Genomic DNA, 27,173 nt, shown 5'->3' with positions numbered 1-27,173 from the left:
CCCTAGCTGCACCCCTTTCAATCCGTTTAATGTACCTGCATTCAAATTTGTCTTCTGGTTGCTATCCACCCTCTGCTAACAATTAGCTCCTCAGTGGCGTGGGTGGCTTAGTGTTTGCTTCTCACCTCGGTGGTCGCGGGTTCGATTCTCGGCCATTCCATTGAGGAGTGAGAGATGTGTATTTCTGGCGATAGAAGTTCACTCTCGACGTGGTTCGGAAGTCACGTAAAGCCGTTGGTCCCGTTGCTGAATAACCACTAGGTTCCATGCAACGTAAAAACACCATACAAACAAACAAACAAACTCTGCTAACAATTATTTCATAGTGAAACTGCGAGGCTTGCCTCCTGTTACACCTTTCAAACCTACGTACTCTCAATTTCCTTTCCTCGTAGGTCCCAGTGCTTGGCCTTTGTCTGAAACCCCTTATATTCCATTCTATATTCCACAATTATTGTGGTATTATTGCTAAGTAGCTACAGAAGGAAAATGACTTCTTTTTTTGCTGGGTTGATAATGCGAACTGAATTGCTCCATTCCTTTGGTGAGAAAATTCCGACCTCAATGAATTGTAGGTCTGTATTTACATTTATAAATCTCATATAACTAATAGTAGATTCACATCTACCGTGCATTTGATGTCTAGGCCAGTCCCTTACGACGCTCCTGATTGGCTGTTGATAAGCCAATATATTCCTTATATTGATAAGATGTATCCCTCAGGAGAGGTGGAAAATAGATCCTACCCATGTGAACTCTCGAGAGAGACTGAGAGTTTCCTGCCCTGTGATTGGCTTATCAACAGCCAATCAGGGGCGTCGAAAGGGACTGGCTTAGACATCAAATGCTCGGTTGATGTGAATCTACTACAGCAAATCGGACACATAAAAGCCCAGTCTTCGGAAACGGGAACTAAATCCAGCAATGCAAAGGATAATGCAGTCGAAAATCACCCATTAAGACAGACTCTCTCTCTCTCTCTCTCTTTTCGACTCCCCCGGTTCTCTCCAGGTCACCCGTTTGGCCTGACCCGCCTACACTTTCACCCCATCATCGGGGTCACGCCTGTGAATACCATCACCCACCCCTAGCACGGTGTGTGCCCCTCCCTTACTGCTCCTTCCAGCAGGAGGGACCCTTCTCTTCTGGTCGTAATTTCCTTTCCATCCACCACCCACGCATTCCAAAAAGATCTCTCTCTCTCTCTCTCTCTCTCTCTCTCTCTCTCTCTCTCTCTCTCTGGATTCCTCACGAGATCGAGAGTGTTTCCTAAGGAAAGGGATTTCTTGGCGAAATCGTGTAAATGAATCCGACCGCGGAATCAGAACATACACTCTCGTGATAAACTTTCGGCACAGTTAAAAAAAAACAGTGAAAGGGTATGGATGTAGTATGTAATTTTGCGTTTGGGTTTTGTGCAAAAATAAGCAGATGTATTTTAAGTAATGTATGGGAAATTCGTTGCCGAATGTATCTGTATGGTAATATATATATATATATATATATATATATAATATATATGTATATTATATATATATATATAAGTATATATATATATATATTATATATATATAAGTATATACACACACACACACACACACACACACACACACATATATATATATATATATATATATATATATATATATATAATATATATATATATATATATATATATACTATAAAATCACAAAAGTAAGCACGTGATTTTGTTTACCAGCAAAAGCCACAGGGAAAATTTTATAAAAGAAAAGACAGAGTGCCAAGTACTTTCGTGTATTTAACACATCTTCGGGGCACAAAGTAATGCAAAACGTAAAAACTATTGAGCAAGAAAGCTCTCACAAAAGCAAAGTGGAAAAGAATTATATATGTATGTACAATAAGGCCATTACAAACAGAAACAGCATTCGTCCAGATTACCCAACCGCTTAACACCCCAACAAGTCAAAAGAAAAAGAGTAATTGCCCAATGACCCAATTACTTACAGAAGAGAAAAACACAGACTATGTCAACCAGTTTTATAAAACAACTGAATTCACAATTATGAATAGTAACAATAATAACGGCACTAACAACATACCTAAAACACCAATAAACCAAAATAACTGAATGGACAGTACTATCAATATGAAATACATGAAAAAAAATTTTTTTTACTAGTACTAGAACTGAAAGGATAATGTTAAAACTCATAAGAAATACATAAGAAGGAACTTGACAAGTACACCAAATTAAAGAATAATGTTAAAACTCTTCACTATTTTTTCTATGATAAGATTGTCTAATTTGTACAAACCAGGGCTCAAATTTAAAAGTTTTCCAGAATATGTCTTTATAAAAGCAGATTCAATTATATTCCTACTAATATAATCGTTACAAAATAAAATCTCTTTTTGCCTCTGTCCAATCAATCGCATGGTTAAGATTACTAAGGTGAATAAAAAGGGCACTAGAAGTCTGTCCTGTTCTAACTGAATATTTATGTTGATTTAATCTTGTAGACAATCTTTCCCAGTGTGGCCGACATATTGCTTATCACACCCCTGACAAGGAATTGTATAAAGGCAGCAGGTAGATGAAAATGGGGAGTTCTTTATCAGTATATTACAAACCGTATTTGGGCTTTTAAAAACTAATTTTACATTAAAAAATCGAAATACCTTAGGCAAATCATAAAAATTCTTGTGGTATATATATATATATATATATATATATATATATATATATATATATATATTTATAAAGTTGAACTTACTTTTACAGACTTTTGAACTTTTACATTTTTATGATGGTTACGTGTGTCTGTGTGTGTGCGTGGACGCGCGCTTGTTATTAAAAGGCGGATTCATTATTATCAAAGAACTTTAAAATCAGAAAGTTTTGTTGTGATTGATGATTTTAATTACACTGCATATTTATCACATTAAGGTTGGAGGTACACTTTTCCTTGCCCAACTCTCTGAAAAATGACTTTGAATTTTTTTTAATGCATTATCTAAACAAATTTTGAGGATTGCGATTATTAATTAATTTCGATCACCCAGTCCAAGGTGTGAGGCAGTCAGACTAGACAAGGGGGTTTCATTCGAACTGGCGTATTCGGGCCAACAAGCGATCAGCACTGTAAGTTTGCCATCCTGCTGGGAATGAGAGTAACGAACGATTTTTCACTCTAATTTTACATAGTTCAAGTCCAAAATATCTTAACTGGGAATCCATAAAAATCTACGGTTTCAAATAGCCAATGTTCGGTGCCCAATAGTACTAACTTCTTCCGGTGCTCGGTAGCTAAATGCAGATACAAACACACGCCGCACACAGACACACATACTCTCTCTCTCTCTCTCTCTCTCTCTCTCTCTCTATACATATATATATATATATATATATATATATATATATATATATATATATGTGTGTGTGTGTGTGTATATGTATATGTATATATGTATTTATGTTTGTATAAACAACGGTGTCGACACAAACAGTTACATGATATCATATCTGAAGAGTTGAGCTACTGAACAATATTGGCCCTCAGATCGAAAAACTTTGCATAAATATATAATAATTATGTACATATATATATGTATGTATGTGTGTGTGTGTGTGTCTTAAGTGGCATCGCTGCAGGTACATACCTTTCGTCATAATGTAAATAAAGGGCAACAAGGTTTTGGATCTGAAAGATCATATCTTTCAGGAGTTCAACTCTTCATCTCTGATATTTGGAAGGGGCCGTTTTCTTTATAATTGTTATTCTCCCTTGATTCCATAGTCCACTGCTCCTGTCAGACACAGAGGAGGTCTATCTTTACCAATGAGGCGGGGGGGGGGGGGGGGGGTTGGATGGGGGAAGTCAGCTGAAACTATTGCTTAGCTTTTGTCATCTTGTCTTTACAATAGTAGAAGCTGATGGGCGAATTCATATCTGTTTGTTTTATGTTGATGAATATATATATATATATATATATATATATATATATATATATATATATATATATGTGTGTGTGTGTGTGTGTGTGTGTGTGTGTGTATGTATGTATGTATGTATGTATGCGAGTATATATATATTTTTGCGTGTATGCGAGCTTCCGCGTGTGTTTTTCAAGTCTACTGGTCACGTTCAACAGAGCTATGCAATCAAAGCGGATTCTGCATAGGAGGTCAACGGGAGAAATACCAGAAAAACCATGACTTAACCGTTTCTTTCTGAAGGGGGAAGCTCTGGGATTGGTGAACAAGGAAAACTTAATGTGCTTTCACTCATTAGGCAATGTCTGAAGATGCAAGACTCATCTTTTTCCCCTTCAAGACCATGCGCTGTTGGTACCTTTTCTATTGCCCAGAGTCTGAACAGAGACAGCCAGAGCTGATGATTCGATGTTTATGGATGAATGAGTTTCAGGAAAATGATAGCTATGTGATTACGGTATTCTCTAATGTGTTAATTTTTCGTTTTTTTTATATAATCTTATATGCTTACTATGTTATTTGTGCCTGATGTTGGATTTTTCTTTGTAGGCCATGTATACTTGCAAGGCCTGCAGAGATTACCGTTTATTTTGTATATTTTGTATTATGTCTCGTCTTTGACAAATTTGTACTAATAGTTGTATATTTTTTCAATCAAATAACTAACTAAATAACTAGCCAGTGTGGTATAAGAGCGACCATGCTCCTGTAGTGCGTACCCATGCCAATGCTTAATGATTCTGTATTGTAATTATTATTACCAGCAAATTTGGGGGGGGACCGTTTTGGGGGTTAGGATGAAACTTCATTATAAACCATCTTAGGGTTCCCCACTATAACCCTGCCAAGTTTCATGCCCATCGGACCAGCCGTTTGGCCGTGATTGACTGACAGACGGACGGACAGACAAAACGCCCATCATAGTAAGAATGTGACAACTCTGAGATTTTTAATTTTTTTTCCGCACCGCCTGGTTAAAAGAATATTCATTTAACATCTGTCCGTCGAGCTATTTACGTCATCTAAACAGAGAGTATTAGTTGTATACATGCTTCAGATCTGCAGCATGTCACCATCCACACTCTTGAGTTATTATTATTATTTTTTTGCTACTTTAGTAAGCGGTCTACCTGCGTGTTTCTGCACAATTTCGCCGTGTTTATTGTTAGCCCGTCGGGGGTCAAATGTCCCTAAAGTAGCACCAAGCATTGTTGTTTGAGATTAAGCTGGCCTTATGCCAGCCTCGGGGATCAAATGTGGTAAAATGCACTTAGGGACATTTGACCCCCGACGGGCTATAGTAGATTCACATCAGCCGTGCATTTGATGTCTAGGCCATCCCTTACGACGCTCCTGATTGGCTGTTGATACGCCAATGACAGGGCTGCAAACTCTCAGTCTCTCTAGAGAGTTCACATGGGTTGGATCTATGTTCCAACTCTCCTGTGGGATACGTCTTTCAGGAGAGGTGGAACATACATCCTGCCTATGTGAACTCTCTCGAGAGATAGTACTAAACACGGCGAAACAGTGTGAAACACGCAGGTAGACTGCCTACTAAAGTAACACCCTTTTTTTTAATTCGTCTACTGTACAAATGGAGGAAACCTTGTTATTCTCAATGCTCTCCTTAGCACTTTTTCTTATAAGGCTATTTATTCTTTGGACGATTACCTTTGTAAGCTGATGGTCTTTTAGTATCGTTCAATACGAATATTTATGTTTTAAAACAGCAGTGATTAACTAAAGTACGTATAGTGCACAAAAATAATATCATATAAGCATTATATTTTTCTGCGCTTTATTTTACTAACATCTTTATGGCTATTATAAAAGCGTTGTAAACTCTTCATGATCCTTATCAATACTAGATGAGATCGTTAACAGCTTCTTAGTCGTAAATGGACTTAGAATGCTGACTATTGGTTCAAAACAACACAAGCTTTTAGAGTGAGGACAAACAGAATTAGAAAGCATGTAGTACTACACCACAAAACGCATTCGTTCAGTCAGGGTGACATGTTTTTCTTTTTTTATAATCTTATATATGGGCCTATGTTATTTGTGCTTGACTTTTATTTTTCTTGATGTTGTATTATTCTTTGTAGGCCATGTATACTTGCAAGAACAAAAGAGATTACTGTCTACTTTGTGTATTTAGTATTACGTCTCTTTGTGGACAAATTTGTACTAATAATTGTATATTTTTTGTCGATAAAATTACTAACTAACTAACTAGCTTTCACTGCGGCAAACTCTCCTAGCCACAAGTGCTTTTGAAGCAGCCCTTTCATTTTCTTTGATAGGGACAAGCCAACCAAAAGCTATGCACAGGAATTAAAAGTGAAATGCTGAATGATATCAGAATAATTACTCGTCGTTTTTCAAAAAATAAAATGAGGTAAAAAAATAAATTTAGCGAGTAGTTTGAGGAACATTATCTCGTGTCACTTTTATCGATAAGTAACCTTTGATGTCAGTAATAGTTGGTGTTTTTTTAATAAAAAGAGACAATGAAAACAATCCTTTTCCAAACTCGTACAGAAAATATCGATCTGATACAGCTGTGAGAAGTTTATTTAAAGACCTGTAACTAAAAAAAAAAAAAAGTGAATCAAAGTTATAGACAATGGTTTCGAAGGCCTCTAACCCTTTTTTTCAATCTAGAACTTTTTGGCTATGGTAATAAGATGAATACTGTCGTTGGAGGTAAAAATTCTTAAAATTTTTCTACTCAACCAAATAACATAGTCGTAAGAAAGAACTGCGTTAATATAGCCACGTTAAGTCAGGGAAATCTTGAGAGACATCGTCACAATCAGCCTGAAACAATTGATGACAAAACGCAAAATACTTCTGTTCTAATAACTTTGGAGCAGCCTAACACTTACACACACGCACAAAACAAAAACAAGGCGTAAGCCGACCTCCAGCTTACTTAGGGTGCGTGCAAAAAATCTACGGTCAAATAGAGCATTGTTTCACCAACGGAAATTAAAATAGATACACTATATATTTTATCAGAAATAATTTGTCCTGTACTGTTTAACATGCACGTTATTTTTTTTTTATTTCAATTCTAATAAATAAATCGTAAGTGTCCTCTCCTAAAATGCCTGTATCTGTAACTCAACGCGAAACATCTTTTTCAGACCTTTTTAAACTTTCCTGCCTCCCAACAAGAACAACAACAAAACCAAAGTAGTTTGTAGGCTTACTTCCCGAGTAAGCGATAATACGTCAGAGTAAACACACACACATATATACATACAATAAAGGTATCTTCGTGGCTTATACCTTTATGTATGGATTTATCACGTTCCAAACTTTCATGATTCAGTTATACATACATAATATATATACATATATACGTGTGTATATATATATATATATATATACGTGTGTATATATATATATATATATATATATATATATATATATATATGTGTGTGTGTGTGTGTGTGTGTGTGTGTGATATATATATACATATACTATACATATACATATATATATATATATATATATATATATATATATATAAAGGTATAATCCGTTGCTTATCTTTCCTTCGTAGCCTATACCTTTATTTATGCATTTATCACGTTCCAAACTTTCGTGATTCATTTACGCGCGCTCGCGCACACACACACACACACACACACACACACACACACATATATATATATATATATATATATATATATATATATATATATATATATATCTGAAGACACACTGCATAAGACGCACCCAAAACCTCCCCTGGGGAATTGGCTCACAAAAGAACACTGATGCTTCTTCTGCGTTATGCAAACACTATCTACAAGTTCCACTGTTGCCAATTGCTATGCGATCACCCTCCCAACTCGGAACAGGACTTATACACAAAACTGTGGAAATCAGAAAATTTCGCTTATCATTTTCTAATATATATACGTACATAAATATTAGAGCAATATTGTATCATTATTGCACTATGACAGCTAAAATGTATGGAAACAGTTTGTAAAGGTATCAGCCTATGTGGAAAGCTCCGTTAAAATGGCAACGATGTCTACAACCCGTATCAACAAGAGACTCCAACAACACAGTTGAGAAAAGCAGATGAACATCATAGTAGGTGAAAATATTCACGCAAACGCCACGATGAGAATATGGTACGCTGTCAGTATTGATCAGACATGTTTAGACTGATTAAACAGACGCGAAATAATCAATAGGTTTCGATCAGGTATAAGAAGCCAAAAAATGATGTATCGCCCAACCTTGGGTATTTAAGTAGCGCGTAAAATGTTTCTTGTCAAAATCCTTTGAAAACAGAAAGATCCTCTCCTGTAGCTAAAGTTTTATCGCCCCCCTCCCCCCGTTTTTTTTACATTAATTCTAATCGTATTTCGATGCAGGAAAATCTGAGTGCACTCGTCAATTATTTCCTGTAAATGAATATCTATATATCATACGCAGTTCAGGATGCTGAAGTAGTAACAAGCCGGATTTCACTAACGATAAGCACAAAGCAGTTCTTTTGATGCACTCAGTGACAGTTTTTCTCTCTCTCTCTCTGTATATATATATATATATATATATATATATATATATATATATATATATATATATACATACACACACACACACACACACACACACATATATATATATATATATATATATATATATATATATATGTGTGTGTGTGTGTGTGTGTGTGTGTGTATACATATATTATATTTATAATATGTATGTATTATATATATATACTTATGAAAATAGAAATAATGATAAAAAATAATATAACTAAAAAATAAGAATAAAATAGAAATATTATCAGGGCCCCCCCTTATTTCTACGATTCTTAAGGACAAAGTTTGCGTAAAAGAAATCCCTTGAAAGTGTTCTTATTTTGTTAGTACATATATGCAGAATATATATAATAATAATATATATATATATATATATATATATATATATATATATAAACATATATAATATATAAATATAATATATTATATATATATATTATATATATATATATATATATATCGGGCATATGTAAACCAAGTGTTGGACAGCATCTGAGAAAAACAGTCTTAGGCCTAAAAGGGAGAAATGTTTCGGTACATGTTATGTACGAATCTGATACCCTTCTCTCCTACAATCGGCCTATCTGAACGAAGAGCATATGTACTGGGGGAGCGAGAGAGGACTTTTATTCCGTAAACCACATTACAACTCCCGGTCCTGAAAGTTTTAATGATACATTCGACTTTCCGTGATGTGAAAGATATTAGTTTCACAAAGAAGTCTCAGATAAGATGAGGAAAAGCAGACCAAAGGAAGGAAAATGATTCCTTTATGCTCTTTTTTTTTTTCAAAGCAGAGTAGAGAAACTGAAACCACCAAAGGCGAAAATGCTCGGAAAATCTATATCCAGCATCATATATGATAAGACTACCACTTTTTAAGTCATATCGAAAAGAACAGTTGATAAAAACAAAACTGAATCAAATATAAATCTAGAAGCCTCCCAAAAATCAGGTTGACAGACGAGACAGAAAACCTATACTGTACTGTGCTTCACATATCAGGAAGAATGATTGACGAAATCGATCTCGAAAACATTTTTGCAATCTGGTTAAGGGGCTAAGTAAGTATTATAACGATGCACGTCGTTTCTTTATTAATATTAATATTATATAAATGAAACTCAAAATGGAACATGCAAAGCATAACCCCATAGGGCGAGTAAATTGACAAGACCACGTACCTTAGCCTTGAGCACCTTGCGCTGGCGTCTGCAAAAACCCTCGATTCCGCTCGTCTGAGTAGGCACTTCAGCACGGCATTCGATTACAATTTGCTAATGTTAGCGACCTGGCGCGTTCCTTGCAAGTTTTCCTTTATCAAAGCGAGTTTGAGAAGGGGGGAAATGCAACGTCAATAAAAGGGAGAAGGTTCTTGAATCTTGACAACGCGAGAAAACAGTGCTGTTAGACCGACTGGTCCACTGGGAGACAAAAATGTCAGGGTTTGTTAGAGGGAAAAGGAAATCCGATATCAAAAGTTGAGATATAACATGAGAAAATGAGAGACAAGAGAGGCAGAAGGCAGAGAGTGAAGAAAATGAGCGAAGCAATGACGCTTATCGAGGTAATTGTGAGAAGAATGCTTAGTAACTTGTTATATTTAAAAAACTATTAAACATAGACTAAACAATGGCTGGCATAAGGGAAATACTATGTTCGTGTGATCTTTTCATGGGCAGCAATTTAGTTCAAATTTATGCGAATTATTTGATTTACGAGAGGTGAGTTACGCGTAACAAATATAATTCTTTCAAAGATACAATGTAACGAAAACTAATTCTTGAAAGGTGAAAATTAAAGTGAGGGTTTTTAGTATCAGCTTATACTTCCGCAATGCATTACTAGTCAAAACAGCTATGGATTCCGCGAGAAAATAACTATGTTATATGAAGGAAGTTATTGAATGCAGTATATGAAAGCCACCAAGGTACACAATGGATAACAAGTTATTTGGCGAAGGTATATACATCCACGGTCTACTCTGGGAGAAAAACTGCTAGCGCACTAGACCACGACTAGACCCACTCCACTCCGTCGCGTCTACACAAGCCAGCAGTGTTTGGCTGTCCTTCCTTCCTTCCACTCCTTACGTACCGAGCTGCCTCTCTCTCTCTCTCTCTCTCTCTATCCACTCCCACATCTACCCCGAGGCTGGTAGGGAATGCCCAAAGCTTATCCCTTTACCCTCTCTCTCTCTCTCCCTCCCGCCCTGAACCACATCCACGGCAACACTCTGGGGAGCTGGAACCAGGAGCAGATCATCTTCGTTAGTTCGTTGCTCAGATAATGTTTCTCGCTCCCTCTGTACTGCTCGTTATAGTAGTTTGCTTATTCGGTATGATGCCGAAATGCTCTCGCTTTTACGTGCGTCTTCGTTGCGATATCATTTATGCACCTAATACATAAAAGATATCTTAATTAGCAGTCTATACCATGGTATACGAGAGTGTTGTTGAATAGGAATACCATGATGTACTCGCATGGGATATATATATATATATATATATATATATATATATATATATATATATATATATATATATATATATATATATATATATATATATGACTGGTAAAAATATTCTGTCACAACAGAATTCCATCTAATAAAAGGAGCCCATAAAAATACCAAAATATAGAAAAAAAAGTACTTACGAAAAACTGACGAAAAATCCCCTCCAAAACGTTCCCACAGAATTTTTTCGGAAAGTAAGATTAATTGGCCACGACAAAAAGAGTATTGAACTATTAGAGAAATTTAAAGTAATTAATCCTAAATTACCCTACTTTTATGGCCTTCCCAAAACTCACAAAGACAATCTTCCATTCAGACCCATCGTTTCATGTGCCGGGGCTTTCAATTACAAAATTTCTAAATGGTTAGCTGGCCTCCTTTCCCCTTTTTTAGGCACTTTTTCTCCCAGTCACATTAAACATTCGGAAGATTTTTGTCACAAATTCAGAGAAGCACATATACCACTTCACAACATAAAACTTTTAAGCCTTGACGTAGATTCCCTGTTCGCTAAAGTACCTGTGCAGGACGTTCTTCAGTTTTTAAGGGTAAAATTATCCCCCTATTCAGATAATTTCCCATTGGCGCTTGACAAAATAATAAAGCTAGTTGAATTATGTGCATCTAATAACGTATTTTCATTCGGGGAATCATTCTACAAGCAAAAATTCGGGTGTAGTATGGGTAGTCCTTTAAGTCCTGTTCTAGCCAATCTGTACATGGAATACTTTGAAACTACAGTAATAAATACAATAAAACCCAAAACATGCTGTGGATGAGATATGTGGATGATATCCTAACATTTTGGGATAATAGGTGGGGCAATTTTAATGAATTCCTCTCGAAATTAAACGCATTGTTGCCCAGCATCAAATTTAAAGTTGAATGGGAAACAGACAACAAAATTCCTTTTCTTGATGTTTTAATAATCAGAGATACGACAGAATACAAATTTACCATATACAGAAAACCAACGTTCTCACTTTCATACATTCACTACTTTAGCTATCACGACATTACTATCAAGATAGGTGTAGCTAGCAACCTGTTCTTAAGAGCCTTACGAATTTGTTCCCCAGAATTCCTGGAAAAAGAATTTGAACTAATTCGCAAGCAACTTTCGTCTTTAAAGTATCCTGACCATATAATTGAGAAAGCAATTCACAAAGCAAACGTAATTTTCTACCGACCCCCTAAATACAAGATCAGAGATACACCCAACAATAAAATAATAATTCCCCACCTGGACACGATTAAGAGAGTAACCCACCCCCTCGGAAAATCTAACCCTATTCTATTTACTTACCCAAACACCTTAGCCAAATCCCTGATTAACGTCCAACAAAAGACATCTCCCAAGGACTCTGGGGTATACGAAATCCCATGCCAGGACTGTGACCAATCTTACATCGGATTTACAGGTAAATCACTTCCCCAGAGATTAATACAACACAAACGGTCAGTTAGGTATGGACAACAGAACTCGGCTATTTTCAACCATATTAATGAACATAACCATAGAATAAACTGGAATTTGTCACGTGTAATTTATAGCAGCAACTGCCGGTACAAGAGTCAAATGATGGAATCGGCCTTAATAAAAGAGAGGCAGGTAATGAAAATCTCAAAAGGAGCATGGATTTCAGATACGATCGACAAAGTTTTCATTCAACCAACACTTAAGAAGATTAAAGGAAGATTATCAGCGGGGGTGACCTAAAACTTTTCTCATTCATCTACCTGAAGAGGGAGACAGCAGTCTCTGAAATCTAGTACTTTTCTCTCTATATTTTGGTGTTTTTATGGGCTCCTTTTATTAGATGGAATTCTGTTGTTACAGAACATTTTTACCAGTCACACACACACACACACACACACACACACACACATATATATATATATATATATATATATATAATATATATATATATATATGTGTCTGTGTGTGTGTATCTGTGTGTTCAAATATTAAAAATAAGTAACCCATTCCTATGGAATTCACTTTGATACAAGTCTATGCTGAGCTGATTTCGACTCCGCTGTGCAAATTCCTGTCAAATTTAGGTTCTCTTAGAATCGACGTCAGCCCATCGCTACCACCATAGTTGAGTAACGAGCGTGCAACACTACACTTGTCAATGCGCATGCATGAGTGGTTTGTCGTCTGTACTTATTGTAACATCATGAAAAATACAGCTAACGTGTGATTACACTTCACTTTCATGGCGTCTTTTAGTAAAATTAGTTTAGACCACTTAAAGAGTAAGAGAATACGGCCTAAGAACAGACTGATTTTAAATCAACCCGTTAGTAGTTATTCTTGCCATTTTTACTAATTTTCTCAATAGGCCTGGATTTAAGCTTGTGTCTAAGCCACTCCCTTACGACGCTCCTGATTGGCTGTTGATAAGCCAGGCAGTGACAGGGCTGGAAATTCTCAGTCTCTCGAGAGTTCACATGGGTAGGATCTATGTTCCACTTCTCCAGAGGGATACGTCTTTCAGAAGAGGTGGAACATACATCCTTCCTATGTGAAATCTCGAGAGAGACTGAGAGTTTCCAGCTCTGTGATTGGCTTATCAATAGCCAATCAGGAGTGTCTTAAGAGCGTCTCATTACTGAGAATTACTGCCCTGTCATAAGTAATTTTTGAATATCGAAACATAGCTGTTCAATCATTGAAATATTTATTTCTAATTACTTGTGCCATTAAAACAATAATGAGGGTTTTGCATGTAGCTATAATACTACGATGATATTACAATTATTGTTCAATTGCAGTATACAACACTGCATACACTTCAATTGGTCTCTTAAGACACACCTACTTAATACCTATTCTAATTATATATTCACAGCAACTGCTAATTCAAAGCAGTAAGCAGTATTTCAGAGACAAACCACAGAAAAATAAGTGTGACTTTGTGGAGGCCCCAAAATGTGGAGACCCATGGGGAAGTGCCCACTGTGCCCGTTTATAGATGAATCCAGTTCCCCATCGGACGAGTGGTTTTCGCACTCGGCTACCCGTCCGGTGGTCTGAAGTTCGAATCTCGGCTCAGCCAACGCGGAACCAGAGGAATTTATTTCTGGTGATAGAAATTCATTTCTCGATATAACGTGGTTCGGATCCCACAATAAGCTATAGGTCCCGTTGCTAGGTGACCAATTGGTTCCTAGCCACGCAAAAATATCTAATCCTTTGGGCCAGCCCTAGGAGAGCTGTCACTCAGCTCAGTGGTCTGGTAAAACTAAGATATGCTATAGGTGAATCCGTGCTTGGTATTCAGCTTTTGCCAGTATTTTTCAGATTACAGGTACTTTGTTGCATGCTTCATTTGCCGTATTTTGTTTCAAGGGTCTTTCCTATCTTCTTCTCCAGATGCTGCAGCTCCCTGTGTGCTGTGTGGGATACCTCAGTAGGGGTAAAGACGAACCACAGTCCCAAACGATGGCATAAGGTTGTTTATAAAGTCAACGGGGGTTAGTGCCGTCAATGTACCTCATGCGGTGCAATGTAGGCATTACTTTAGGTTCTTTGCATCGTCCCTTCGGCCCCTAGCTGCAACTGCTTTCGTTCCTTTTACAGTACCTCCATTCATATTCGCTTTCTTCTATCTTACTTTCCACCCTCTCCTAACAATTGATTCATAGTGCAACTGCGAGGCTTCCCTCCTGTTACATCTTTCAAATCTTTTACTGTCAATTTCCGTTTCAGCGCTGAATGGCCTTAGTTGCCCCAATGCTTGGCAGTATGCCTAAAATTTATGAAATCAAATCAATAAAAAATAGATATATACTGATCAAATCTTAAATGGGTAACTACAGAAAAATATTTACATTGAAATACATAGATTATTTGTAAAAAGCACAAGATAAATTTTTTGTTAAATTCTAGTAAATTTGATTCAACTTTGATAAAATTCTGCATGTAATGCTGTTAAAATTGGTAAAATATTGTTTATTTTCTCTAATGAAAGATAAGAAAAAAAGAAAAAAGTTCCCAACGGAATTAGAGGCTATAGCAGATTCACATCAAACGTGCATCTGATGTCTAGGCCAGTCCCTTACGACGCTCCTGATTGGCTGTTGAGAAGCCAACTACAGGGCTGGAAACTCTCAGTCTCCCGAGAGAGTACACGCAGGCAGGATGTATATTCCACCTCTCCTGAGGGATACTTTCGAAAGACGTATCCCTCAGGAGAGGTGGAACATACATCCTGCCTATGTGAACTCTCGAGAGAGACTGAGAGTTTCCAGTTCTGTGATTGGCTTACCAACAGCCAATCAGGAGCGTCGTAAGAGACGGGCCTAGATATCGGATGCACGGTTGAAGCGAATTTACTATAGGAATGACTGATGAGCTTGATCTCTGAACTATTTCGGTTACACTGCAGGTTAAAAGAAAAAGGGCATCTATATTCCTCAGTAACGAGGGTTATGTATGCCCTAACCAGTATAAGCTAATGTTACTCGGTGTTGGACGAGTGGTTTTCGCGCTCGGCTGCCAATCCGGTGGCCCAAGTTCGAATCCCGGTTCTGCCAACGCGGAATCAGAGGAATTTATTTCTGGTGATAGAAATTAATTTCTCAATCCCACAATAAGCTGTAGGTCCCGTTGCTAGGTGACCAATTGGTTCCTGGCCACGTAAAAATATCTAATCGTTCGGCCAGCCCTAGGAGAGCTGTTAATCAGCTCAGTGGTTTGGTAAAACTAAGATATACTTAACTTTTACACGCACCAAGACCTGTGGAAAATCAATGACAAAGGTTTATAAAGTCCACCCGACAGGAACTCTCAGAGTTCTGTTGTTAAGAACTACATGGGACGAATAGGCAGATGAGAGCCGAACTTAAAATATTGCATAAGCGAAGACGTCGCCAGAGGGACCTAAGGGAGACGAAATTTTGGAGTTATTTGATTTAAAAGAAAAAAATCCTATTCCCACTAAATACCTATACAGGATTTCGTGCCATCCCTCTGAGAAGCGAATTGCTTTAGTGTCACTTTTTATTGTCAACACACACGGCGTAATAACACAGCAGATTCGACCCAAAGAAATGTGGCATAATCGGATATTGCCTCTGATACAGAAGTGTAAACAGCGCCTTAGCAAAACAGGCGTTCGCTGTTTTGCTGAAGATTCGAAATTTGGAAATGAGCTTCATTAATCCTGAAATTAAATTCAAGTTTTAGGCGCCAAGAAGTGGAAGAAATCGAGTGCTAGAAGCACGAAATGGTATTCCGGCTTAGTAAGTTGCTTAACAGTGCGTACATAATCTAGGTGGCGGCAAGTGTAGCCAAAACCTGTTATTTTTATCAAGGAAAAGAGCTACAGAAACCTTCAGAGGAACGCGAGCAGGAAAAACAGAGTGGGAGGAACTGCCCGCGTGGAAAACCTTGAGGAACACCTTGATTGACACTGGTCAGGGTATATGGTGACAGTCGTTTATAGCTGTCGCCCAGTGACGTTTCCTCAACACGGCGAGTGTCCAGACATGGCTCGATTTCTTTCATTCCGTGTACCCCTCATTCCCATGCAAGTAAACATTCTCTCTCTCTCTCTCTCTCTCTCTCTCTCTCTCTCTCTCTCTCATGTTTGAGGAAAATGGGAGTTATCTAACCTAACTCCGTCGCTTGCCAGAATGACGTTTGAGGAAATGTATGTATCCCATTTTCCTCTCTCCAACATCTCCATTTATTTATCGTTTAAAGCTTTCTTTTACAAAAGATCAAGTACCGTTTCGTAATCATGCATATATCACAGTCAACTATGCCCGATTTATTACGGTTCGTAGCATCATTCGGTCTACTAGTTTCTTTTTTTTTTTCTTTTTCCTCGTCAAAAGGTACCTAACCAACTGTCGGTTTCACACCCATCCTCCTACCTTGGAATCTACGTGGAGAAATGCCGCTCCGGAATCGAACCAAGGCATTGAAAGCATCAACTCCTGTTCCTGAGGAAGTCTGATGACAGTCGGTTTCCAGAAGAAACTCGCAGTGATCAGGGTGTGCGTCATTGTAACATGTTTCTGTGCGGTAGCTTTTTTCGTCCACGGCCCTCGATCAGCCTATAGCAGAATGCCGCAGGGAGAGATCTTGGTCCCGCCATTAAATTATAGTGTCAAGTCTTCCCGACATTGCAAGGACATGTTCACCATCGATAAGACGTACGGACAAGTTGCGTGGGACAGAGGTGAGTCATTTTCCCAATTCTTTTTCTGGTAATTTATATCAGCAGGGTTGTGTGAATCAGCATGAAAAGCATTGTGATCATTCCCGCAATGGTTACGAATCACCCATTATTTCTTTTAAGCCAATGATTAACATTCATTAGTCAATCTCAGTTCGTAGAATTTAACCACGCACGCATATATATACATTTATATATACATACATACACACACACACACACACACATATATATATGTGTGTGTGTGTGTGTGTGTGTGTGTGTGTATGTATGTAAATAAATAAAGGCAAAAGCCACGAAGGAAAGTGAAACAGTGGAGTACCGTTGCAAGCTCTTTCGATTCTCGTCCTTTACTAAGCTTAGTAAAGGACGAGATTCGAAAGGCCTTGCAGCCGTACGCTATTGTTTCACTTCCCTTCGTGGCCTTTATATATTCATTACGTTTCAGATGTCAAATTCGACAAATATATAAGTGGGATCAAAGCAAACATCCTCAAAACTTCAATTTAAAATGGAGTTGCCATTTGCATCAGCAATTGATTAATGTAAAAAATGAATCATACCAAATATAGCTTTCTTTTTTTATTTCATAATCTCAGTCACTGATTAACTCGAAAAAAGCATTAATTCAAGACAGTGCGACCTGGCCAAATTGCATTTAGTTTTTTTTTGTTATTCCCAGAAAATGCTTACTTTCTTCTTTTTTTTAAAGGCCATTAGGTTAAATAGTGCCATCCTAGTTACTTTTACGTGAGCAGGCTAGCTAAAAGTCGTTGCCTTATGGTTGGTCGTCATCTACGTAGAGCTTTGTCTAATATAGTAGATTCACATCAACCATGCATTTGGTGTCTAGGCCAGTCCCTTACGACGCTCCTGATTATCTGTTGATAAGCCAATCACAGGGCTGGAAAATCTCAGTCTCTCTCGAGAGAGTTCACATGGGCAGGATGTGTTCCACTTCTGAGGTATACGTTTGAAAGACGTATCACTCAGGAAATGAGGAACACACATCCTGCCTATGTGAGCTCTCTCGGGAGACTGAGAGTTTCTAGATTCCAGCCCTGTGACTTGCTTATCAACAGCCAATCAGGAGCGTCGTAAGGGACTGGCCTAGATATCAAATGCACGGTTGATGTGAATCTACTATAGACACTTCCTTGGGATGCCAGTTGGCAATAAGACCGGCTTTGCGTACTTTTGCTTCCCGCTAACTGTTTTTGCCGACGGCTGATCGTGGAATGCTAATGGCGACAGCTACGTGTATACGGCTCTGGAGGGTACTATTCTCAAGGGCAACGTGGTATGGGTGTGACTTAGAATGGAATCTGTCTATGAAAAAAAAAAAAAACTACGAAAAGTTACTGCAAAACTGGACAAACGTAACGCTTGATGAAGTATCGGTAAAAAAAAAAAAAAAAAAAAAATCGTTTAAAGAAATCAAATGTGGTGGTCCCTATTCAGACTGCCATCATTACCTTTGGTTTTCTGAGGAACTCGGTACGAAAAATAGCTTTCTAGCTTCGAGTAAATGGATGTAGGTAAATGAGATTGTTTTTATGCCACAACACGACCACAGAAGTTAACTGAAATACAATGAGCGGTTCAAAACCGTGCTAGATCAGTTTTCTCTTTCAATGACAGATAGTTAAAATGCTTTTATGTTTCCTTCAGTCTTAGCTGAGCAAAACTCAATAATGTAACCTTATATTTATGTTTAGAATAAGTTTGTATACGTTGCATTTCTCTGCAGATTTATGTTAGGAATAAGTTTATATACATTGCATTTCTCTGCAGATTTATGTTAGGAATAAGTTTATATACATTGCATTTCTCTGCAGATTAAATTTAGAATAAGTTTATTTAAACTGCCTTTCTCTGCAGGTTTATGTTTAGAATAAGTTTATATACGTTGCATTTATCTGCAGATTTATATTTAGAATAAGTTTATATACATTGCATTTCTCTGCAGATTAAATTTAGAATAAGTTTATTTAAACTGCCTTTCTCTGCAGGTTTATGTTTAGAATAAGTTTATATACGTTGCATTTATCTGCAGATTTATATTTAGAATAAGTTTATATACATTGTATTTCTCTGCAGATTAAATTTAAAATAAGTTTATTTAAACTGCATTTCTCTGCAGGTGATGGATACGACCGCCTTAGCCGGGGATTACCCACATTACTGCCTGACGATTTCAGCAGCACCTCAGAATTGTCTGAAATTCATCCGGGGACACGCCTCCAGATTATGAACGGCGTCATTCCTTACGTGCCGTGCCAGGTAAGACTTGCGAGAAATCAATTCTCTGTCTACACATGAAGGAGGAAGTATGTTATAGGACAAACGTCCTTTCTGAAAGGGGAGAAAAATGTAAACTGTAATATTACGACCAACTTGAGTTTTTAATGACAGGATGCTTCTCCATAGTTCGCCGATATGACTCAGGCATTTCTGCATTCCATATTATACTGAAGGGTTTGCCCCTGTGGGAAATGAACAGTCCTTACGCTGTTTTATGGGATACGGATGAGCTTTGGTATTATCTGTGATTGAAACGGAGAGTAGAATTGACTGATGTACAAGTTCTTGGTAGCGATTAAAGTGAATCTTCTTTATTTTCAGCTTTTTTATGGGGTCGCTGTTTGTTATTAGTCTTCTCCATCTTCTGCGATTAAAAAGAATGATGTGTGAAAACATTATGAAAAAATAATACATATTAGAAGCCGTAGTTTATTGCGACCGGCTTAACTGCATATTATATAGTATTACAGAGTTTGTTGTAATTTCCATAACTTCACAGAAGTATTTTCGAAAGAAGTCTCGGCAACAAATTTATAATTTTCTCACTTCCCATCTCGTGCTTTAGGAAGTACGAAGGATATAAAATTATAAAAAGCGTAGTTATCAGAATGGCCTCTCCATTCCTGAATTGAATATAGAATTTAGCCCAAGGGCCAGGCACTGGGACCTATGAGGTCATTAAGTGCTGTAGTAGAAATTTAGAGTAAAAGGTTTGAAAGGTGTAACAGGAGGAAAACCTCAAAGCGTTGCACGATAAATCAATCGTTAGGAAAGGGTGGAAAGTAACACGGAGGAAAGAGAATGTGAAATGAGGTACAGGTAAATGAACGAAAGGGGCTGGTAAACCTTAAGTAATGCCTACAGTGAACCGCATTAGGTGGACTGACGGCACTAATCCCCCTTACGAGAGAGACAAAATCTCTGATATTCAGTTTTCTCGAGGGAGAAGTTTGTATTAACTCATGCAGTTATTTTACAGATACGTTAATGCAGCAGCGACGATCTCAGGAATATCTTTAATGATTCATGTAGTTATTTTACAGATACGTGAATGCAGCAGCAACGATCTCCGAAGACGTTTCTTTGATAACCCATCGTATTAATTTACAGATACATAAATACAGTAGTAACGATCTCAGAAGAGGTTTTTATTAATAACTCCTCCCATTAATTTACAGATACGTGAATACAGCAGTGACGATCTCAGAAGATGCTGTGTCTCAAGGAAACACTCGGGATCCAGTACCTGGGTCGCGTTCGTAGGGGATTCCTCCATGAGACTGAAAGTACACGAGTTCCTCAGTGTGCTGCCCACTGGACTGAACTACACCTACTTCCTCGGAGACAAGGCGGTAAGGTTTGCCACGTCAGTTCTAAGTTCGTAACGTCTTTCTATTTGCATGCAGTTATTCGTCGTTTTTATGGCTGGACATGTTGGAGAAAACAATCATAGAAACTTTTTTTTTTTAAGAATAATTCCGTCAGATTGGTTTACATAGAAGGAAGCTCAGATGACAGTCAATCTGATTCCTGTCTGTGCAGAGGGGTCGTCTTCTTAGGAGGTTTCTCGTCACCGAAAAGATGCTGGGTGATAGCAGAATGTTTTAGCGTTTATTGAATCATTTCATAACCCATAAAACCAAGGCTGTATACGATAAACAAATAAATGAATTTATATGCTATTTGGTAGGTAGAAGTCAATAAATTACTGAACAAATTAATGAGAATTTCCTCTTGCTACCCTTTTAAACAAAACCCCAAAAGAACACACACACACACACACACATATATATATATATATATATATATATATATATATATATATATATATATATATATATATATATTATATGTGTGTGCTTGTGTCCATAGGCAGACAGATAAATAAAGAGACGTTTAAATTAAGAAAGGGACCATGATACCACGACTTTTATCACGGCAGGTAACGAGAGAATCATTTGTTGAAGCCTTAGTCCTACATAAATACCGACCATCTACGTTCGATGTGATTGGCTGGAATCCTCTGGCGGGGGAGACGGCGCATTCCAGGCGCCTCAATGCAAGTATGCCAAAGAATCCTACAGTGCAAGGAGAAGAAGAAGAAGAGAGAATAGGCGCCGTCGAGTACTCTGACGCGGACATTTCCGAAGACCAGGCGCCCCACGGAACGTACCAATTCCGTTTGAGTCTCGTCTGGGCCCCGGATGGGTCAGAAAGGGCACATTATTACAGAAGGGGAAATAAAGTCAGGAAGATCCTGGAATGGACTGATGCCGAACCTGTTCCAGATATAGTTGTCGTAGGTGCGTGTCCACAGAGGAATATTTCTGTTTCCTTTTTGTAAAAAAAATAATCACAGTTATAGCACATTGATTTGAGTATATATTCATAAGCAGTAATAATTCCTCGTTGGACGAGTGGATTTCGCTCTCGGCTACCAATCCGGTGGTCCGAAGTTCGATTCTCGGCTCGGCCAACGCGGAACCAGAGGAATTTATTTCTGGTGATAGAAATTCACTTCTCGATATAATGTGGTTCGGATCCCACCATAAGCTGCAGGTCCCGTTGCTAGGTAACCGCTTGGTTCCTAGACCCGTCAAAATATCTAATCCTTCAGGCCAAGCCCTAAGAGAGCTGCTAATCAGCTCAGTGGTCTGGTAAAACTATAAGATAGACTTATAATCAGCAATGAAGAAACCTGCACCGTTACAGGTTTAATTTCTGTCGTATTCTTTCTGTTTACTTGATCAGGTTATGGTAAGTGGCCTTTGCTTCTCCGGGAGTATGAAGACGAGCTAGTCCCCTTCACGGAACTCGACCATTTCAGTCGACCACTTGTGGACGTGGTGCGAAAACTCTCCGCCAAAACTCTCGTCCTGCTCTGGTCTCAAAGTAGGTAAGCATTGTATAGTCCTATAGTCCAGGTCATTTAGCAGTTTAGAGGATAAAACTGCATGAAGTGAGAAAAAAAAAAAAAAGTAGTTATTTGTTGTAGGGAACTTCCCCGCGTCAGTTGCAGGTTGTGGAATAAATGTCAAAATACAATCTATCACAACACTTTCACGTACTACTGTCAATTGTGTGTGTCGCTTTAGTCACTAGACTTGACAGAAATATTTTTATTTGGAATGGTTCCTCACAAACTCTAATTAATTTTAAAGCAACTCACATAACAAACACGAGCATATCTTTTAAATATTAAGTCAGTGTACCTCATGCACTAACCGTAAAACACATGGATTTGAATATAAGAAAGAGTAGGTCCTCTTTTATAGAATTCACTTTGCGTGTAATCTATTCCCAAGGTATAGTAAATTCGATGTTAGTGAAGTATATGTGGCTACGTACTTGAAAGCATAAAAATGTCGTACGTAATATTCAGGAAAGGATCTATTACAATTTTTAAATACAGAACCTCAATCGACAAGAATATGAACATCAGAATCGTAATCTTGTCTCTCTTGGTGGCTGAATTGATTAATAATAATAATAATAATAATAATAATAATAATAATAATAATAATAATAATAATAATAACTGAAGGAATGATAACAGCGGCACAAGATCAGGCCCTAAGAACCAGATATGTTCAAAGAACGATAGACGGAAATAACATCTCTCCCATATGTAGGAAGTGCAATACGAAAAATGAAACCATAAACCACATAGCAAGGCGAATGCCCGGCACTTGCACAGAACCAGTACAAAAAGAGGCATGATTCAGTGGCAAAAGCCCTCCGCTGGAGCCTGTGCAAGAAACATCAGCTACCTTGCAGTAATAAGTGGTACGAGCACCAACCTGAGGGAGTGATAGAAAACGATCAGGCAAAGATCCTCTGGGACTATGGTATCAGGACGGATAGGGTGATACGTGCAAACAGACCAGACGTGACGTTGATTGACAAAGTCAAGAAGAAAGTATCACTCATTGATGTTGCAATACCATGGGACACCAGAGTTGAAGAGAAAGAGAGGGAAAATGGATAAGTATCAAGATCTGAAAATAGAAATAAGAAGGATATGGGATATGCCGGGGAAATCGTACCCATAATCATAGGAGCACTAGGCACGATCCCAAGATCCCTGAAAAGGAATCTAGAAAAACTAGACGCTGAAGTAGCTCCAGGACTCATGCAGAAGAGTGTGATCCTAGAAACGGCACACATAGTAAGAAATGTGATGGACTCCTAAGGAGGCAGGATGCAACCCGGAACCCCACACTATAAATACCACCCAGTCGAGTTGGAGGACTGTGATAGAGCAAAAGAAAAATAATTAAATAAAATAATAATAATAATAAAAATAAATCGAATAAAATAAATAATAAATAATAAATCTTCGTAGTAGCCATTATTCCCATGACAAAAGTACTGCAGAAGATGGATGCTGGGTACCAACTCAAGAAAAGAGGCAACAGAATCAACCATCTGATGTTCATGGACATCAAGCTGTATGGTAAGAGCATCAAGGAAATAGATACCCTAATCCAGACTGTAAGGATTGTATCTGGGGACATCAGGATGGAGTTTGGAATAGAAAAATGTGCCTTAGTCAACATACAAAAGGGCAAAGTAGCATGGACTGAAGGGATAAAGCTACCAGATGGGAGCAACATCAAACACATAGATGAGACGGGATACAAATACCTGGGAATAATGGAAGGAGGGGATATAAAACACCAAGAGATGAAGGACACGATCAGGAAAGAATATTTGCAGAGACTCAAGGCGATACTCAAGTCAAAACTCAATGCCGGAAATATGATAAAAGCCATAAACACATGGGCAGTGCCAGTAATCAGATACAGCGCAGGAATAGAGGAATGGACGAAGGCAGAACTCCGCAACATAGACCAGAAGACTAGGAAACATATGACAATACACAAAGTACTACACCCAAGAGCAAATACGGACAGACTATACATAACACGAAAGGAAGGAGGGAGAGGACTATTAAGCATAGAGGACTGCGTCAACATCGAGAACAGAGCACAAGGGCAATATCTGAAAACCAGGGAAGACGAGTGGCTCAAGAGTGCATGGGAAGAAGGACTGCTAAAAGTAGACGAAGACCCAGAAATATACAGAGACAGGAGAATGAGAAACAGAACAGAGGAATGGCACAACAAACCAATGCACGGACAATACATGAGACAGACTAAAGAACTGGCCAGCGATGACACATGGCAATGGTTACAGAGGGGGAGCTCAAGAAGGGAAACTGAAGGAATGATATCAGCGGCACAAGATCAGGCCCTAAGAACCAGATATATCCAAAGAACGATAGATGGAAATAACATCTCTCCCATATGTAGGAAGTGCAATACGAAAAATGAGACCATAAACCACATAGCAAGCGAATGTCCGGCACTTGCACAGAACCAGTACAAAAAAAGGCATGATTCAGTGGCAAAAGCCCTCCACTGGAGCCTGTGCAAGAAACATCAGCTACCTTGCAGTAATAAGTGGTACGAGCACCAACCTGAAGGAGTGATAGAAAACGATCAGGCAAAGATCCTCTGGGACTATGGTATCAGGACGGATAGGGTGATACGTGCAAACAGACCAGACGTGACGTTGATTGACAAAGTCAAGAAGAAAGTATCACTCATTGATGTCGCAATACCATGGGACACAGAGTTGAAGAGAAAGAAAGGGAAAAAATGGATAAGTATCAAGACCTGAAAATAGAAATAAGAAGGATATGGGATATGCCAATGGAAATTGTACCCATAATCATAGGAACACTAGGCACGATCCCAAGATCCCTGAAAAAGAATCTGGAAAAACTAGAGGCTGAGGTAGCTCCAGGACTCATGCAAAAGAGTGTGATCCTAGAAGCGGCGCACATAGTAAGAAGAGTGATGGACTCCTAAGGAGGCAGGATGCAACCCGGAACCCCCCACACTATAAATGCCACCCAGTCGAATTGGAGGACTGTGATAGAGCAAAAAGAAAGAAAAAAAATAATAAATCAAACAAAAACTTCTTTCAGTTTCCATCTGAAGATTGGAAAAGAAACCCACAAAATTACTGTGTATAACTTATAAGTATCTAAATTTTATTTTATCAGCACTAGTACTTTCAGGCCCTATGTGTGGCCCTTTTTCAAGAGATGCGTAGGTCGTCAGCCTTGGTCAACGTGAAAGTACTCGAGTGTTGAGTAAAATAAAATGTAAATACTTATAAGTAAACACGTTATACACAATTTTGTGGGTTTCTTTTTCAATAATAATAATGTTCTAAGGGGTCCACAATAATAAGAATGTTAAAAGTTCGTGTATAATTTATAAACACTTAGCAAAAGCTTTCGAACCGTTCCTTGTGTGTTCATCGTCAGTCCAAATGCTTATAAATTATACACGAACTTTTAACATTCTTATTGTTGTAGACCCCATAGAACATTGTGTAAACTCTCGTGATAGAGAGTTTTTTCCCAAATAATAATAATAATAATAATAATAATAATAATAATAATAATAATGATATAAAATTTTATATAAAAACAAGAAATTTCTAACATCGTCTCAATTACTTGTATATAATCACAGCCGAAATCCCCTTGAAGGCACTAGTTACAAAATAAATTACCAACAAGTTGAAATTTAAAAGCCCATAACATCTGAATATATGTTATAATAACTAAAGACTAGGTAGAGGGGAAACAAAGGACCTACTACATCCTTCAGAACCCGACCAAGAAACGATTAGGCCAAATAAAAGAAATTCTAGACTTAATAAAAAAAAAGCGTCTACTTTATCTTTTCACGCTGAATTTCATTCCACTTCCAGGTACCGCTGGTTCAACTTCGAGTCCAAAAAATACTCTCCAGGGAAAGATGGTCTGAAAGATTACTGGACTACGATCCTGCATGTCAACCAGTTTTCTCACGCCATGCCGCTGATAGACGCATGGCTCTGGACCATATTCAGGTGATGACGAAAGCTTTCTTTTAACGTCCTTGTCTACTGAATAGGCAGCTTTTCCTATATCCCCGCCTCTACAGTGGTCACGTGACCAACTTTTGAAGCTAGAGGAGCCATTTATTTGCAGTGATAAAAATGTATAGTACCTACTGTCAGAGCGACAATGACAAAAATATTTAAATACATATTTTCGGCTTAGAAACTATTTATCTCATTAAAAAAAATCAATAAAATTGATGCCTATAATATGCTTTTAAAATTGAATCAAACTCAATCAAATATTGCCTCAAGACTGTTACATATTTTCTTTGTTTTAAATTGATGAAAAGGAATTGCCCAATATGGTTCCATACCCCCTTTTGTAAAGTCCTGTTTGTTGACAATATAATTTGAATATACTTAGTTTAATACATACTTTAGGCATGAATAGCTAGGAATAGAACATACAAGAAGATCAAAAAGCATTTAAAGGTTTATATAGTTATTTAATTTACAGAATGTACCCATGTAAACATTAACACATTAAATTCCAATATACACAAATATCCGGAGATCAAGTCCCATACCCCAAGCATGTGGTTCTCATAACCCCAAGGGGTATGGATACCCCCTGTTAAGAACCCCTGCCTTAGAACATCTCCAACTAGTACTATCGAAAGCATCTTCTTCTG

At 37.9% G+C, this 27,173-nt stretch overlaps 2 protein-coding genes across 7 annotated transcripts in view; one reads left to right on the top strand and one right to left on the bottom strand.

Moving 5' to 3' along the window:
• Positions 1–10,667, bottom strand: part of LOC135221071 (torso-like protein) — a 68,095-nt gene extending 57,428 nt beyond the window's left edge. The window contains exons 1-2 of one of the 2 annotated variants that reach the window (XM_064258840.1): positions 10,530–10,646; positions 9,744–9,983 (exon numbers count right to left, since the gene is read on the bottom strand). The gene's annotated coding sequence lies outside the window, so the exon portion shown is untranslated. Of the gene's footprint in view, positions 1–9,743 lie in introns of both variants that reach the window. The other variant, XM_064258839.1, reaches the window with a different exon arrangement.
• The window catches only part of LOC135221070 (uncharacterized), an 82,248-nt gene that overhangs the window by 52,297 nt on the left and 2,778 nt on the right, over positions 1–27,173 (top strand). For 3 of the 5 annotated variants that reach the window (XM_064258834.1, XM_064258836.1, XM_064258835.1), the window contains 5 exons: positions 19,415–19,554; positions 20,754–20,927; positions 21,518–21,878; positions 22,327–22,471; positions 26,368–26,508. In XM_064258834.1, coding sequence (XP_064114904.1) covers positions 19,415–19,554; positions 20,754–20,927; positions 21,518–21,878; positions 22,327–22,471; positions 26,368–26,508 — 961 coding nt within the window. Of the gene's footprint in view, positions 1–16,693; positions 17,275–19,414; positions 19,555–20,753; positions 20,928–21,517; positions 21,879–22,326; positions 22,472–26,367; positions 26,509–27,173 lie in introns of those variants that run through there. The other 2 variants (XR_010315868.1, XM_064258833.1) reach the window with 2 other exon arrangements.

This window comes from Macrobrachium nipponense, chromosome 2, assembly GCF_015104395.2.
Source record: "Macrobrachium nipponense isolate FS-2020 chromosome 2, ASM1510439v2, whole genome shotgun sequence".
Taxonomy (NCBI): Eukaryota; Metazoa; Arthropoda; class Malacostraca; order Decapoda; family Palaemonidae; genus Macrobrachium; species Macrobrachium nipponense.
Note: the sequence above shows the minus strand (reverse complement) of the source record. Positions and strands in the feature narration are given on the sequence as shown.